This window comes from Alligator sinensis, unplaced genomic scaffold (genome assembly GCF_000455745.1).
Source record: "Alligator sinensis unplaced genomic scaffold, ASM45574v1 scaffold166_1, whole genome shotgun sequence".
In the NCBI taxonomy this organism is placed as follows: Eukaryota; Metazoa; Chordata; order Crocodylia; family Alligatoridae; genus Alligator; species Alligator sinensis.
This window is the reverse complement of record NW_005842098.1, coordinates 37191-54153: the sequence shown is the minus strand read 5'-3', so window position 1 is coordinate 54153 and position 16963 is coordinate 37191. Positions and strand designations below refer to the sequence as shown.

The window sequence follows — 16963 nt, the reverse complement described above, 5'->3', positions numbered from 1 at the left end:
AGGAATAATCTTTAGATTGATAAATCATAAGCTGTTCTCCAGAATCTGTCCAGCTGCTTGGTTGCTTACTCTCGCTGTTGGGAAGAATGGCATCACTCCCACTTTAAAACAGAAACAATTAGAGAAAATCAACTTTTTTGTTTTTTAAAGCTCTCAGATCTTTCTAGCCAAGTAAGGAGGCTAGTTCTTTTCTCTTTCTACAGCTGTTGTGAACAAACAGTGCTAGCCCAGGTCACTCAGATAGCCAATCTCCACTCTAATGGAGGGGTGCTGCTTTACTGCTTATAGAGCTGTATGAAGTATTTCAAGTACTTCATTAGTTCTTTTTGTGGGATGGAAACTATAGTAATGTTTAGAGGTTTCATATCTGGAGCTTCCCTGTGTAGGCCAGCTCTTGTGCATTCTCCATTAGTCCAGTTTTCCCTGTAGGTTGTTCTTGGTATGTTTAGTAGTTCTGGTTTACATAATATACATACTGCAGCTGGTAGTTCAACTGCACTACTTCTCTTTTCCCTTTCTTTTGCTCTTTTAAAAGCAAAAGGTAAAGATGAGTGTTTTGGTCACTGTCACTTGCTATGACTCTACATATACTCAAACGTTGTACTGATGAAATATATTAGCATAGTAACTTTTACTGGGTAGGCAGAATTATATTGTTATAAAGCGATGACTCCTAACCTTGGTGCACGACCCAAATCAGGGTTGCAGGGGGTCCCCCTCGCTCCACCTCTCCCGCCTGCGGGGCTCTTACGGCACATGGTCCGCGCGGCTCTTGCCACTGTTGCCCCCGCCCCCAATCCCAGTCCGGCCCAGGCTCTGCTGGTGCCATCGGGCATGAGTGAGGTAGGAGCAGGGGTCATGACCTAGATTTAGGGTTGCAGCAAGAAAAGGTTGGAAGCCACTAGTATAAGGGTACTTAGTATTAACATAGTGTCTCCTCTCTGGAAAAGGTAATAACCTATATCATTTATAAGGCACCTTTATACCAGTACAACTTGATTTACTCTAAGGTTGTACTGGTAGAAATACATTAGTTTTAAAAAAATGCACCTCTGACATAATTATACTAATAGTCCAACTTTCAAATGTAGACTGGGCCTTAGAAGAAATATGTTGAGTTAGTGGATTTTTGGTCCAGTTAGCATGAAAGAACAAGTGTCATGTTCTGTTTGCTGGTTTCCTGCAGAATCCTGACTCATAATTTACACTTTTCCTCCCTTTAACAATGTGAAACATAACACATTTTATGTTTTTTTAAAGTAGTCTTGTGACCTGTTTATTCCTCCTCTGAAATTCCAGTGTGCAGTTACCTACAGTCTATTTAACTACTGTGTTGCTGTGGAGAAATTAATGCTTAAGCATTCATTTGGTAAGAGAAAGGGAGGAGTGAGAGTACTTCATTAAAGTAAGAAAAGGAAAGATTTCAATTGCCTCCCACCATATTACTGAGGTATATTTATTTAGTATGGGGTTTTTTTTCTATTTTTGTTTTGTATTTTCTCATGCAACTGTTAGTTTTGTTGAGGGTTGTTTTTTTTCACTTAAAGTAATCCTGGAAAATGTAAGAAATGTAGGGCTTGGATTATAGCAATCTTGTATGGCCCTGCTGGTTTCCAGTCTCATATTTACAAAAATGTCAAGTATAATGGACATCAGAATATTGTAAAGCACAGAAAATATCAGGGATGTGGCTTTCATGGTGTTAGAGCAAAACTACACTTGTCAAGTGGAAGAGCTACATAGATGTATTGCCAGCTAAATGTGCTGGAGAAAATGTACTGAAATAAGCCTTAAGAGTAAAGTCCTGTGCCTGCCTTATCTTTCTATAGAGTCTGAGAGGCTGTTTCCTCCTTCCCAATGGATATTAAAGCCTTAGATTTTAAACTTTTACATTATTTAGCTATATGTCATACTTTAAATTGTTTATATAAACATATCCCTAAAAACAGCTATTACACTGAGAAATATTAGTGTTTGTAAGTTTTTGCTTATTCTTCACTCCCTTACATGGAGTTGCTGAACTTCCCTATGACTGCTCCCATTGAAAGTTTGATGTTGTGTAATAAAATTGGGAACAAGTCTTGCTCTCTTGCAGTATCTGATGGAATTGCAATAGCCTGAGAGGAAATCCCATTAGGTTGGTTATTGCAAAGAGTATAAGGGCATTTCACACTTTGTTTGATCACTTTAATAACTGATCTATTGTTGTTGCATTGAGTAGTGACCCAAAATGTTAATGGGTGTGATAGATTGGTTCCTTTTCAGCTCTAGAAATGAATTTTTGAATGAGAAATGGGTGGAAGTGCTTGTTGGCAGAAATTTATACTATCCTTGTTCTACTGTTCTGGGGTAGACTGAGGACTTCATCTGTCAAAACTCACTGATAGCTCATCTTGTCAGCACTGAACTAATTTTCAGGACAAAAGATTGTTCGTGTGATTAGTAGATTGTCCTAGTAAGCAGCAGTAACATTTACTCTGAAATATTGAGGAGCTCATTTTATTAAACAAAGGTGATGTTGCAAGTGAGTATGGCACTGACAGCAGAAATTAACCTTGAAATAAAGGGCTGATGTCCTCCAATACAAGGTTCTGCTTGGTAAGTTTCTACCTCTGCCTCCAGTATGGTGTTTTACTGTAACAATTTTAAAATACTATTATATCTTTCTCAACAAAAATGTAGACAGGGTGTCTTTTTTTTTTTTTCTTTCTTTCTACCTAAGAGTAGCAGAGGAATGAAGTATATGAAGAGAGGAACACTGTAATATGACGGGGAACTTTTGATACCCTACTGAATTTCTCAGTTTAGTGGATGTTATAGGTGGAAATGTAGTTTCTTGCATCTCTTCTCTGAGCACTTGTTTTGAAGGTCCTAGATCTTTAGAACTATGATACCTGCAGCTCAGCATCACTACTGAACTGGAAAGTAATGGGTTAGAATTGGCAGTTCGTTGCATGGTGCTCTTTCATATCCTAATATGTGAAGGAACTTGCCATTGTCTAAGTTTAGAACTACTTTTTCTATCATAAAAGGATAACATAAAATTAGAATATAGAGGATGGGTTCAGTTAAATTAGCTGGCATCCATAAACGGCTCTATTAGCCTGAGGAATATTTCTGGACATTTGGTGGGTTGGGTTTTTTTTGTTTTTTTGTTTTTTGTTTTTTCAATAATTGTTGCATTCTGTAAATAAACTCTGAAAATGCCACCCTGATTCTTCTGCTGCACCTTTATTTTCCCTAGCCTTTCTCCAAACCCTACTCCCCTGCTCCCCCTCCCCAAATAACTTGTATTTATTCTGGTCTGTTTTTATCGGTTTTTTTTATATTTGGCCATAGTTGACTTAAGTTTGGAGGAAGGTGGTAGCTACCAAGGCCCTGTTCCCAAATGCGTGTGAACACGCACCTCTTTCCTTTCCTACTTATTCACATTGTGAGATCATAATTTCTAGTTTGCAATAGCCCTGTGGCTGCCACAGTAGCAGACCTGGATAACATATGCTGTAATTCCTCACTTTGAAAGAGCAGAAAAATTGGTAGTTCCTGTCCCAGCTCTCCCAAATGCTGAAGTTTTCCAAATAAGATACTTGTAGAATACATTGGAGTCTGCTGACATTAATTGTCAGCAAAAGAGATCTGAACTGAAGGGAGTAGAAAGGGCAATTGTAGCTTAGAGTGGTGTTCTAAATGCATCACGCTGTATTTAATAGCTTTTGGAAGTAGAAAAGTTTTAAAATGAAAATTAAGCAGTCGCCACCAGTGTGATTTATTGGTGTTAAAATAAGTTCTCATTTAATCATAACTATTCTATATAGGTTTTCTGTTGTAATGTAATGAATGAAATTCCCATCTCTTTTTTTTTTTCTCTTAGAGAAAATCTGCCCACTCAGAAGATCCGTTTAATGATGAACAGCGTGAACGGCATGAGGTGGAAATGCTGGCCAAGAAGTTTGAGGCAAAATATGTGAGTGTTCATAGAGCTACTATATTGCAAATATTTAATAGTATTTACTGATGTTAAATAATGGGGGCTCAGTTTTTCCTAGGTGTGGGGTTGCCACTATGAATTCACAACTCTATTTCTCTATGTACATCAGTGGGGTTATTTCATTTGCTAAGTTTGTAATGGGAGACACTTTTTTGTTTACTAAGGGTCTATTGTTTTAAAAGAATGTGACTTGTCACTGAACGTTTGCTTGTGTATATACTGTTGAATGGGTTTCCTGAACAGCTGTGCCTGTAGTTCAGGAGTCATGATAGATCCCACAAGGGAAGATGGATTCCTGCTAGTCAGTACTGGAAGGAGACAATATCACAAGGAAGTGGTGGTGGCCCATTTTCCCTTTACTTCTGTACACCTACTCTTTTTAAAGCCAGTAGTTTTTCTTCCGTTGTCTTTCTAGAAGCCACATGATAAAAAGTCTTTTTTTTTTCCCCCCTGCATCATCCCCCCCACCCCCTCCTGTGCTTCTAGCCCAAGTAACCACTTCTTGTGTCATTAGGTAACATCTGTTGTCACCCAGCTGCTGTGTGTGTAAAAACAAAAAAAAAAGAAGTGACTTTTTGAATTAATTAAACTTAGTACTCAGTGATCTGAAATTACTACTCCTAAAATTTATCTTTGAAGCTTGTTTCTTGAATTATTCTTTTTAATTGTTGTGTAGTAGTATTGTGTCCTGTCAAATGGCTGTCTCACTTAGCCCCATATATGACTGTATATTGCTGCATGAACATTTGTTTTGGGATGTTTCTCTAGGAAGGTATTTTACAAATGTAAGCCATGTAATGATTTTTGACATGTAGCTGCCACAAGAAAAACTGTATGATTTGCTGAGGGCAAGCAGTTTCCTTATGAACTTAACACTTTTTAAAAACAAATGTGGTATGTTAACTGACGGCGAAGTAGGATTTTTTTTGTTGCTGTTCAGAGTTTGAATGAAGTATTTTCTGGTTTGTAGAGATTTAGGACAAAAGCCATAAAATAGGTTCAACTTTAAACATAACAATATCTGTAGATTAGGCACCTGGTGCCAGCAGGATGATCCAGTGGAACTGACTTAGCACTTAAGTTTCTTATTTAGGTAAGAGGGAAAATTAGGTGCCCCTCAAGGGTAATTCCCTTAAATTTGTATGTTTAAAAAAAGGAGCTGCCTAGAGCTGGCTAATAGGAAATGCTGAGCACAGGGGTGTATGAACTCTGCTCCTTTCTGAAGCTTGGATACTTAAGTCAGGGCTGCACATGGCCTTTTTGACCAGAGGCCAGCATCATTAATATAGATGCCTGACTAATCAGGGTTTACTCTTTCCAAGGTATAGCTAAAGGCGGAGGTGGTGTTTGCCAATTTACATTATTATATAGTGGTTGAAGCATTTGTCCCAGAAGAACATATATAGAACAGTCATTCAGTCTCCTTTTCATAAAAATCACTTCTGTGTTTGAAGGTAGCTATCTTGCTTCCTCCCTGTCTTGTCTTTTTTGTCTGTAAACAGACCCAGATCCTTCAGTCTTTCATCAGAGACCATGTTTTTAAGCCTTTTACTTTTGTTTCTCTTTTCTGGATCTCCACTTTGTCTACCTGTTTCTTAAAGCAAAGTACCCAAAACTGGACGTGGTACTCCAGATGAGGACTTGCCAGTACCAAATAGAAGGGAACAATTATGCATATGATATTCTGAGACATTAACAGGAATAACACTTTCTATTGCGAAAATAGGCATCATGCAATTAACACGTATCCACATATATTGTGATACAGTATAATCTCCAGATTCTTTCTTGTCAAGCAACAGTATAGCCACTTGTTCTCCATTTTGTATTTATATATTTAATTTTTTTCCTAAGGCTGGTGGTTTGCACTTGTCTATGTTCAGAATAACTTCAACTTGTTGATTTCAATCTATTTTTTTCAAATCTACTAAGATCACTTAGAATTTTGTCCTTCAGAGTGCATGCAGCCCCTCTCAGCATGGTATCATTTGCAGTTTTTAAGTGGCATCTCTTCCATCATCCAAATCTTTTAATGAAAACTCTAAATAGTACCAGATCAGGTTTTTATGGACTCGCACTTGATATGCCTTCCCAGGTCAACAGCAGATAGCTGATATTTGCTCCATGGTTTCTCAACCACTTGTGCATCTACCTTAGTAATTTCCTTTCGACTGTATTTTCCTAATCTGCTTATGAGGATGTCATGTCAAAAGTCTTATTGAAGTCAAGATGGATCACATCTGTTGCGTCCTTGCTGCTCTAGACTGGTTATCCTGTCAAAGAAGGAAATTAGATCGTTTTGATGTAATTTGTTTTTTACAAATCCATGCTGACTGTTTCTTACTGCCTTGCTACCTTCTAGATGCTTACAAATTGGTTTTAGAATCTTTCTGGCTATTAAAATTAGACTGACTGGTTTGTAATTGACTTGGTCCTTCTTCTGTTTTAACTGTTAAAACTAGTTTCTCTGTTTAATTGAACAAACAGTCTTTCTAGAACTTGTCATATGTTGGTCTGGTATATATAGGTATTCTACATGTTAGTTCTTCTGTCTTTAGGTATCTGCAAGAAAGAAGGAAATTTAAATATTTGCGAATTAAGTCAGAAATCGTTTTGCTCTCGACTTTTAGAGTAGTCAGGTAAAGTATGAGTTGGGGAAAACTTCCCAAAATCTTTCCAGTCCGCAGACCCCCATTATCACTTTTTATTCCATATTAGAAGAAATCTGAAATCTGAGCTAGAGGAATCCCTTCCAAATGAGAGAGCAGATTTTCTGTGGTCCATCTGGTTCTGGGTCGCTCTGTGTGGAGACTAGAAACAAAGGTGCTAACAAATGCAATCTGTTTATTTCTGGTGTAGATATTGCTGTACAGAATAGTAGCATATTGTAGACTCATTTTGTGCTAGTTAAAATATAGCTGTTTGGTACTAATATTTTAGGTTTTTATTTGTCTAGGAGAACTTCAAGTGAGTATCCACAAAGTGAAAGCCTCTGTCTCTCTACTTGACTCCTGAGTGGTCCACCCATTTAGAATGTTTGTTCTGTTTTAATACAATTTGTCACTTGCACAATGTGATTCTCAAATTAGCTTAACACTATTGTTTTCTTTACAGGGTGGGAAGTCTCACAAGCATCGGAAGGATCGCCTGCAGGATCTGATTGATATAGGCTATGGCTATGATGAAACAGACCCTTTCATTGATAATTCTGAAGCTGTGAGTAAATCTCATTGTAAGCCATAACAGAACATGCAACAGATCTTATTTCTAAGGAAAATGTGGGGAAGATATTATGTGCTATCTATTGTATAAATGGTATAATTCTAAACAAATGCCTCCAAGAAACTATGATGTTAATTTTTATAGTTACTTGCAGGCATCATGGTGCATCAGAAGATCAAAGGTACTGTGTCAATTTACAGTGCATATTTAATTTTCCCTTGTTATTGCCCCATAAATTATTAAAACTGCGGTTTTAAAAAAAATGACATTTTTATTAATGTCACTTGCTTATTTTGTCCTACTTCAGTCACCTTGGACAGTGACATTTCAAAGGCTGTTTGACTGAGTCTAGTACTGGCAAAATGATAGGGTCAGTGTTCTCTACTGCCAAGAAATGTTGACGTTCTACCCTCAGAATAACTGCTTCATTATCGTTATCTTTAAGCATATACTTACAGAACTGGATACCTAAAAAGTATAGGAGATAAACCAAGATGTTAAACCTCACTCTCTTTTTAAGTGAATTCTTTAACCTAAATGGATATTCTTCTGAAACTGGCAATCTTGCCCAATTGAAATAAATAAGAAAAAGTATTAGCTAGAAGCAGGCTAAATTCAGAATGGAAATTTGAAGAGCTTGAGTGGTGTATGAAGAGCTGTTAGTCAGAGATCACTAACATCAGGAAATTTTTAGGTATGTCAGAAGGATTAAGTTGGAGTATTAGTGATATTAGAGGCAAACAGGTTGTAAGAGATCATACTATCCAGGTATATGGAAAAAGTAAAAGTGATGTTCAGCTAAGTAAAAAAAAAAAAAACAAAAAAAAAAAAAAAAAAAAAAACAACAAAAAAAATTAGGCTTTTACCTAAAGGTATAAACTATAAAGGAGGAAAGCTGTGTGATGTCAAGCAGAGGAACATTGAGCTCATATATAAAGGAAGAAGTGATCAGTAGGGCTGCATGGATACAGGGCAAAGAGAGCTTTTAACAAATGAGCAATGGGAAGGAGAAGAAAATTTGACTAGAGATGTGCACTGGTTGGCATACATCATGCTGAGTCTCAGTGAATATAGTATTGGTTAATGTCTTAATTAGAGAAACTAGGTCTGGGTTTTTCAATGACAGTACTAAAAAGGAATTGTAGTACAACAATTTTTTAAGGGTTTGAGTATTCGTATATGTTGCTACTGGCGTAGAGCTATAGAACCTTGAATAGCAGATTCCAGTTGCTGTGTGTGAAGGGGTCTTGCACAAAAGGTGATCATTATGTTTTACCATGTGTAAAGTAGTTTAGTTCCTTCACTATCACTGAGAGCAGATGTTGTCTGCATGCTCTCAGGCTAGACTTTTGTTTTGGTCTGGCTTCTGACTTGGTTTGAAATAGTTAGAGGTGTATCCCAGGACAGTAAGTATAGACAGCCTTCTGGTGTTACAGGAGCTGATGGTCCACCATTGGACCATGTCGGGCCCCAGTCTGTAAAAGGCTTTCAAGAGGTGTCTTGCCTGGTGATTTGACTATAGTCCAGAGCTCAAATGTTGATGTTTTATGTTCAAATGAGACCCATTTTAACCTGGTAAATGGTTGACTTACTTTTTTTGATTTTCTAAGGCTTCAGGCTTTTCTGGCTTCTCAATGCCTACCTCTTGATACTGCAGTGCTTACTGAGGTCTTTTTAATTAGGACTTGGGATGCATTTTTGCTGCTTTGATCTTGGCACAGACTTCCACCATGGGTCAGATACCTTAGTCTTCTGCTTTATACTGTGGAAGCAGATCCGTTGCCTGGCACTGTCGGTGCCGACTAAAATCAGAATTGCCTGTTCAGGTCTTGATGTTGATCCAGAAAGTCCCTGTTTTAGCACCATTGTCCTTTGCATTGACTCCAAATCTGCCCTCCAGTGGTTCTGTGTCAGTATTGCAGCTCTTCTTGGGATCAAAAGAAAGGAGAAGCACATCTCTTCACAAGGGGAGGCATAAGCTAAGGAAAGTGCCACGTCTCTCTCCCTTCATACTCTTACTCACTAGGGCTCAGAGTCTCCATTCTTGCTTATTTTCCACACTTCTCCAGAGTCAGACATCTCAGCACCAGCTCACTTGAACTCCTTGTAATTTCAAATTTCAGCATGCCCAAGTGGGGATCCACCTTCAAGACTGCTGGCCATCCTCCATCATGCCTTTTTTATCTGATGTCTGTACTTGGTGTTTCCAGTCTTCATCTTGAACAGTTCTCAGTACCTTTTGACGTCTTCAGTGATGAACTTGGAAGATCCTAACTCAAGGCTGAGACTCTGTCTTGCTGCCTCATGTAGTTGTGCATATGGGATTTCATGCAACCTGCTTGAGGCAATGAGATTTAACTCTACCAATACTGATGCCAATTTTTCTCACACCCTGCCTTATCACCTGATGCCAGTGTTGCTAGCACCAAATCCTTTCATACCTGTAGGCCAATTTTATTTGAAGGATCAAGATGAAATTTCTTTCAAGGAAAGAAAGAGAGAAGGTAATGCCCCTTGCTAGGAACATAAAGGGGTACTACTTCTTTGACTAAGACCAGTTTCAGAAACTTGGAGGAAGACTGGCAAATGCTGTCCAGCTGCAAATGGGGATTTTGATGTTGAACACACATTGTTTGTGTCAGTGGCCTGTATCAGCTGTATTTGAGAAGCTGGCTGTATTGGCTCCAGCCATCTCAAGTCAGGCAGAGAGGTTCTTCTTCTCTATTCCCCATGTGTAACCAAGACAGCCTATAAGGTGATTCCTGCATCTGCTGAAAGACATATTACTGTTGCAACATCTTTTAGCGAATGTCATCGTGGTATCCACGGCATAAGAACATTTGGCTCCAAAAAGTCATCTTCCTCCTGAACTCTGAGGGAGTTTTCCTACTTGCCTTACCTCCAACAACAGACTCCCTGACAACACCCAGAGGTACAGCCCCAAAAATAATGTACCGCTTTCTATACCTGCTACTGTCAAACAGTAGTACAAAAAGCAAGATTCAACAGCTCTCAGGCTTAGTCATCAAATGGTAATTTTGTGGTGTAGGTGATAGCTACTCGTGTGATTCCAGTCCTCCCTTCATTATTCTTTGCCTGAAATTATAAGTACTTTCAGTTGCTAACTAATGTATACTACTTCTGTTTATGTATTTCATACAGTTCCAAATGTAGACACTTTTTCCCCTCTGCTGATTGCCTTTTCAAAAACCCTATCCATGACAGTCTGTCTTTGGAAGAAGGGATCCCCTTTTCTAGAAAGGAGCAATAGAGAAGTTTCTGCAGGAATCATAGAAGAGAATAGAAATAAAATCTGATTTCCAACAGCAGAGACTGCCTGGGCAGAGCCCCTTGGACTTCATAGATTGTAAGGCTGCAAGGGACCTCAGAAGATCATCAGGTTCAGCCCCCTGCACCAAGCAGGAAGCTCAACAGCTGCATAAATGCTCAAGTTGAGGATGCTTGCCCTACATCAGATGTAGGCAAGATATGGCCCACAGGCCGGATTTGGCCTACCAGGTGACTGTAGCTGTCCCTACAGCACTTGGTCTGGGACCAAGGCGATGCCCATAACCTGACCCCAACCAGTGCATGCAGCTTCTGGTAGGCTGTTCCCAGTGCAGCTGTAACCAAGTGCTCCTAGAGCTGAACCTGGAGTCCCATTTGCCCACCAGGAATGCTGGATGTGGAGCAGGAGCCATTGCTGGAGGCAGGGGGCATAGAGCAGCACCTGGCTGCAGCTGCACCAGGAACAGCCATCTGGAAGCTGCCCATGCCATGCCAGACCATGTCATTCCAGGCAGGTGGGCAAGCAGCTTCAGCCAGGCAGCTCCTGTCCTAGTACGTGGGGTGAGAGGGGTGGGAAGGAGCAGAGCAGCAGTTGCCGGGTGAGCTCTGCTGCATGGACTCCCCCCACCCACCCACTGCAGGCTTCTGGGATCTAGTGCTCAGACATGCTGCCCCCACCCCCACCCTAGTAGGGTTATGCAGGGAGCTGTTGCTGCTCTGCTACCTGGCCCTGTGATTTCACCCTTGACCACCCCCCCACCCCCCTCTTCCCACTCCTGAATACCGTTCTCTGCCTGCCTGCAGCCTCATAGGGAGTTTTGGTGAGTTGTTGGGGAAAGGGGGATGGTGTTCCTGACTCAGCCTGTGACAGCTCATCAAAACTCCCCACATGGCCCTTGGGCCCAACTAATTGTGCACACCTGCCCTGCGTTGTACTATCTTGGGGGGGGAGGGGGAAGCACATTCTTATTTACTGGAGGTGCTTGCTTTTATGTGGAAATCAACACATACATAGTACCTGAGACTTCTGGGTGAAGGACAGTACAATTTTTGGTGTGTGCATGATGTCAGGTCTTCACTAAGTGTCTTGTGGCTGCTGCACAGCTTGGATCCCCAGGATATCTTTGTCTACCAGTACCTAAATGAGCTAGTCCTCTATCTTCAGCACTCCAATATATACAAATTTCTTTTCTAGTTTTGAGGATCATTGAACAGCTGAGACACCCATGCTTCAGCCTGTACAGTCTTAAGTACTACCCAGGCTGGAGCCTTTTCTCCCTGCTTTCCTCCCACCCCCCCAAAAAATGATCTTTTTTTATTTTTTTTTTCTTCTAGTAAGCCTTCTGATACCTCATGCAATAACTGATAGAGAGCATGTACATTTTCTTAACACTCCTAGGCCTGAGGGCTTCACCCTTTTTTTTTTGTACTGCTTTCTTGCCTGAACATGACAGCCTTGTACCACTTGTAATACTAAGTGCATGTATCTAGCTTTTCAAGGAGACTTGGTCTCCTTGAAAATTGTGGCTGCTTCATTGGTGGGAACAGGTGTTGCTGTAACATGCATAAAATTACCATACTTCTGGAGAGGTGTCCTTTGCTTGCCCTACTATACACCTGTACCATAACCACCAATGTATCCAATTTTGCCTGGGGTACATGCAACTAAGACTTCTACATAGCCCAAGAGGCTAATCTTCATACCAGCTTTTTGGGGCTTAGGGAAGTTTGGTGGACTTTCAGAGACTTTCATTTATCCCTGCTTTGTTGTGTAGTACAGTGTGCTGCAGAGAGCACCACAGCCATGTTCCAGGTTAGCAAGCAGAGAGGAACATATTCTTAGGGCCGGATGAGAGCTTCTGTCTCCTATATCCAAAACTAAATCCACTCTGTAGCTTTTCCCTTCATGGGGGCAGCAAATGTGAAAACAGACTTCCCTAACAGGAGGCCTTGGGATCAAGTGGTCAGTGAGAGCAGTGGTGTTGGTATATGAACTGAGGGGTGATTAACTGGTAATAGATGCTTCTTGTTTTGAACAAAATGCCAAAGGACAGTGATTGCACAAGAGCACACTAGTAAAAGGAACTGAAACGGATGTCTCTTTTTGCTTTCACTGATACCCAGGATCAAAAGAGAAACCAAGTCAGTGAGTTAACTTTTTATAATGAATAGTTTCACTATAACATTGATGGTACTAGCATCCCAACTCAGAGGCAGGCTATCTTCTACTGTGCAGGATAACTTCCTTAATTAATATGGCATGCCCTGCTTTGGGAGTGTTCAAACATCTTGTAGCATTTCCTGTACTTTATGATCCAAAGCTATAAATAACACTGTAAAAGTTTTACTGTCTGGACTACTGGTAAAAGACTTGTTTCATCATCATCTGAGTTCTGTACGAACCTAGAGTCCCTTCTACATCTTGAGTTTTAAACCTTAGTCTTGCTTGTCTGCCTTCCCTGCTCCTCCTTACCTGCCCTCAAGGCCCATATGAGTCCCTGCAGTAAATGGGAAGTTAAGTAAAATATGCCCAGGTGATCCTAGAAAATGGACTATGTCCCATGCTACAGCAGGTGTGTGTATAGGTGGGGGGGTAGAGAATACCCCAAATGGCCCTTGCAGATCTGATGAGGGAGAAAATTCCTACTTGACACCAAATTGGGTGATGAGTTTTTGATCCTGAGTATCTCAGCAAAATTCAGATGCAAGAGGTTCTGTCCCACTGTTCTTCTGATTATAGCATTCATGCTAATTTGCAAGTGAGAATGCACAGAGAATCTCAACAGAAAAAAGCTTCTTAACAGTAGTTTTTGCTCTTGGTTACCTATATCTGTGCTACCTGCCCACCACAGGACGTCACAGCACAATACTGTTTTATATTTGTGAGCTGAATTATGCTTGTACAAGATCTCTTGTGAACTCTCAAGCAGGCAAGCTTCAAGGTTGCCTGTCTCCCAAGTGTGAATCTACAGAGGGGACTTCTGAATAAGTTATTGATGTACAATATCTCTTCCTCAAGACAGTAGGGAGATGAGAATTGTGCCTGTGCAGTGCATCAGCAGTGGGTGGTACCCATGCAGAATTGAAGTGGGGAGTGTTTATGCAGTCTATGACTTGCCTGGTGCGGCCTGTGCAGTGTGCAGCTCCTGCTGATGTGACCCCTGGGAGCTTACAAGTTGGACAGACCTGGTGCCGTTTAAAATGGAGAACAAAGTTCATACTATGCAGCCTACAGACAAATCATTCAAAGACAGTTTTTTCTGCCAGAAATGCAGCAATAATTGTATTTGTTTAAATAAGGCCTAAATAAACTTTGTGGTAAAACACATTGCAGCTTGAACAGGTACTAGAGCTACAAAAACATAATTTGGTTTCTTCATGGTGCAACAAAAAAAATTGATTTCGGCCCTAAAACTGCAAATTTAGGCTTAGATATGGAAAAGTAGTTAAAGATATTCCTACTATGAAGTATGTTATGCACTCCTGTTCGTACCAGTGTGGCAATTCAAGTGCTTAAAATTAGTTATGACCTAAAGTACTTTGAGGCCTCAGTGGCTGCCATGAAGGCCAGGTAACTTAATGTTGAGATTAAGCCTAAATGCATCATTTTAAGCATATCTATGTATTAGAAACTGTACGCATGGACTTGGTTATGCTTTAAAAAGAAAAATACATTGAAATACATTGGCATACTTGGAATACATAGTTGCCAAGAAGGCTAATGGCATACTGGGCTGCATTGGTTGCACTGTTGCCAACAGGTCAAGGGAAGTGATTATTATTCCCCTCTATTCAGCACTGGTGAGGCCACATCTGGAGTATTGTGTTCAGTTTTGGGGGCCCCACTACAGAAAGGATGTGGACAAATTAGAGGGAGTCTAGCAGAGGGCAACAAAAATGGTAAGGGGGCTGGGGAAGATGACTTCTGAGGAGAGGCTGAGGGACCTGGGCTTATTTAGCCTGCAGAAGAGAAGACTATGGGGGGATTTGATAGCAACCTGCAACTACCTGAAGCGGGGTTCCAAAGATGATGGAGTGAGACTCTGTTTCCCATGGTAGCAGATGATGGAACAAGAAGCAATGATCTCAAGTTGCAGCAAGGGAAGTTTAGATTAGGTGTTAGGAAGAACTTTCTCACCAGGAGGGTAGTAAAACACTGGAATTGGTTACCCAGAGAGGTTGTGGACTCTCCATTCTTGAAGGTTTTTAAGACCTGGCTAGACAAAGCCTTGGCTGGGATGATCCAGTTGGGGATGGTTCTGTCTTGAGCGGGGGTTGGACTAGATGGCCTCTTGTGGTCCCTTCCAATCCTCATTTTCTATGATCGCCAATTGGGTTTTATGTTTTTAAGCAAAAAGGCCAGATTGCCAGAAGATGGTATTTGGCTCAATGAAATAATATTTAAAGCATGTGGTACAAAAAATAGTCTTAAGCAACTTGCACTTAAACATTTTTCTATGATTCTACAAACAAAATACTTGTTAGTTTAGTATTGAAAAAAATTTGAATTTTTTTGTAAGCCTCTATCAATGGTTATCTGCAAAATTGTCCTAAATATCAAAGTCGCAACAAATGACTACACATGAACATTTTAAAGCCTTCTCACTTTCAGGATTTTTTTTTTCAGAGGATATATACTTGTCCTGTAGAGCTGCTGTGGAAAAATGTGAATTGTCCACAACAAATGAAATTAGTCCGATATGACAGCCTACGGTGTTAGTGGAGGACCAACTAACTAGTGCTACTAGTGATCAGACTGAGATTTCAAAACTAAATGCATATTTTACATATGGCTTACTAATGCAAGAATTCAGAATGGAGCTATGGTGGTTCATTTACCTAGAGACAGAAATTTAAATCAAGAAAAATTAGATGTACAGAGTAAGGAGCTCCAGCACAGTGGTTCAAAATGAACAGAGTGTGATGAGCTGTTTGTGCGCAGTCATAAATAATTGTATTTTTAATTCTGCGTGTGAGACTGCAGCCCAAAATGAGACACACTACTCTTTCATATCAGACAACCATATCTGAGGTCTTAGCTGCCTGTGGTTCTGTGATAAGAATTTTTATCCCTAGCCTGGGAGCAAATGAGGAGGATTAGAGCACTGCAAAAAAAGTTAAATGACTTCTGGAGTGGTCTTCGCTATAGAAGATGTTAAAGGAGGAAAGACTTGCTATAATTTTATGGTTATTGGTAATAATGATTAGGTATTGTTTTGCGTATCCATTTGATAATTTAAAGGGCTGCAACTCCAACAGATTCAGATGCTATTCATCCAAGAGTTTGTTTTCTTTCTTTTTTGTTTGTTTGTTTTTTTTGTTTTGTTTTTGGGGGGTTTTTTTGAAGGAGCTTCAAAATGAATATGTGTAACTTAGTGATTTTTTTTTTTATATAATCCTGTTAAAATTGGTCGCTTTTACTGGAACAGCAAAGGACAGTTCTTGGGGGGGGGGCGGTTTATATAATATATATACATTTTTAAAGAAAGCATTAGGTGCAATACTGGGTTTTACAGATCAGTTATCATTAGAGGTTCACTGATCTCGGTCCATATTGGATCGGCACCAATAAAAGGAAAATTGATATTACCAGCAATCGGCTTTTTTTGGCCAGTGTAGCCAATAATGTCACCAATTTAAATGCTGTGTACATGGCGCAGCCGCAGCATGCACGCAGCCAGGAGCGCAGCCTGGCAGCTTGGAGAGCAGCATCTGGCTGGTAAGGCTCGGGGGGTGTGGGGGAAGGGGCATAGATCAAGACCCCCACGGTGACATAGGGAATAGGTTAGGGACAAGTACTGCCCAGCCAGGGCATGAGATGGAGTCATGGGTGGCTTGTGAGGGGGGAGGAGTGGCTACTGCCACTGCATGCACCCTGGGGAAGGCATGGGGGGGCATGTGCCCCCTGGATTTATGTGCAATGCAAGGGCAGGCTGCCTGCTTTTTTTTTTTCCTTTCTTTCTTTTTTTATGTTAATAAAATGGTGTGTGGGGGGAGGGGAGGGGAATACTGGGAAGATTTATCAGGGCTTTCAGAAATTGCCTTGATAAAATCTCCATAGAGGCTATTGAAACTTCAGTTGGTATCTTTTGCACTTCTGTATTTCATTGACCTTGCTTGACACTCTTTAATTGCTCATTTAACTAATTAGTAGTTTATACAATGCTCCTTTAATTTTATGCATTTTAAATTAACTCCTTTTTAACTTACCTTTTTATTTGACTGCTATTTGTATGGATCTCTTCCATGTACCACCATGCGGATCATGCTAATTATCTGCAGCAGAGTTCCTGCCTTTACACCTCTTTACTAGTCTTTTCATGTGGTTTTTTGTTGTTTTGGGGGGGGGTTGTTGTTTGTTTGGTTTTTGTTTTTTTTTTTTGTCCAAGCTTCAGCAAAGGTGCTTCTGCTTTCTCCTCTTCTACCAGCTCCTTGCTCATTGTCTCTTATTTTGACCAACCTCTG

General features: G+C 40.3%; 1 protein-coding gene across 1 annotated transcript in view; it reads left to right on the top strand.

Moving 5' to 3' along the window:
• Positions 1–16963, top strand: part of UBN2 (ubinuclein 2) — a 54843-nt gene that overhangs the window by 5970 nt on the left and 31910 nt on the right. The window contains exons 4-5 of the mRNA XM_025204796.1: positions 3872–3964; positions 7103–7204. Of these exons, the coding sequence (XP_025060581.1) occupies positions 3872–3964; positions 7103–7204 (195 nt within the window). The remainder of the gene's footprint in view (positions 1–3871; positions 3965–7102; positions 7205–16963) is intronic.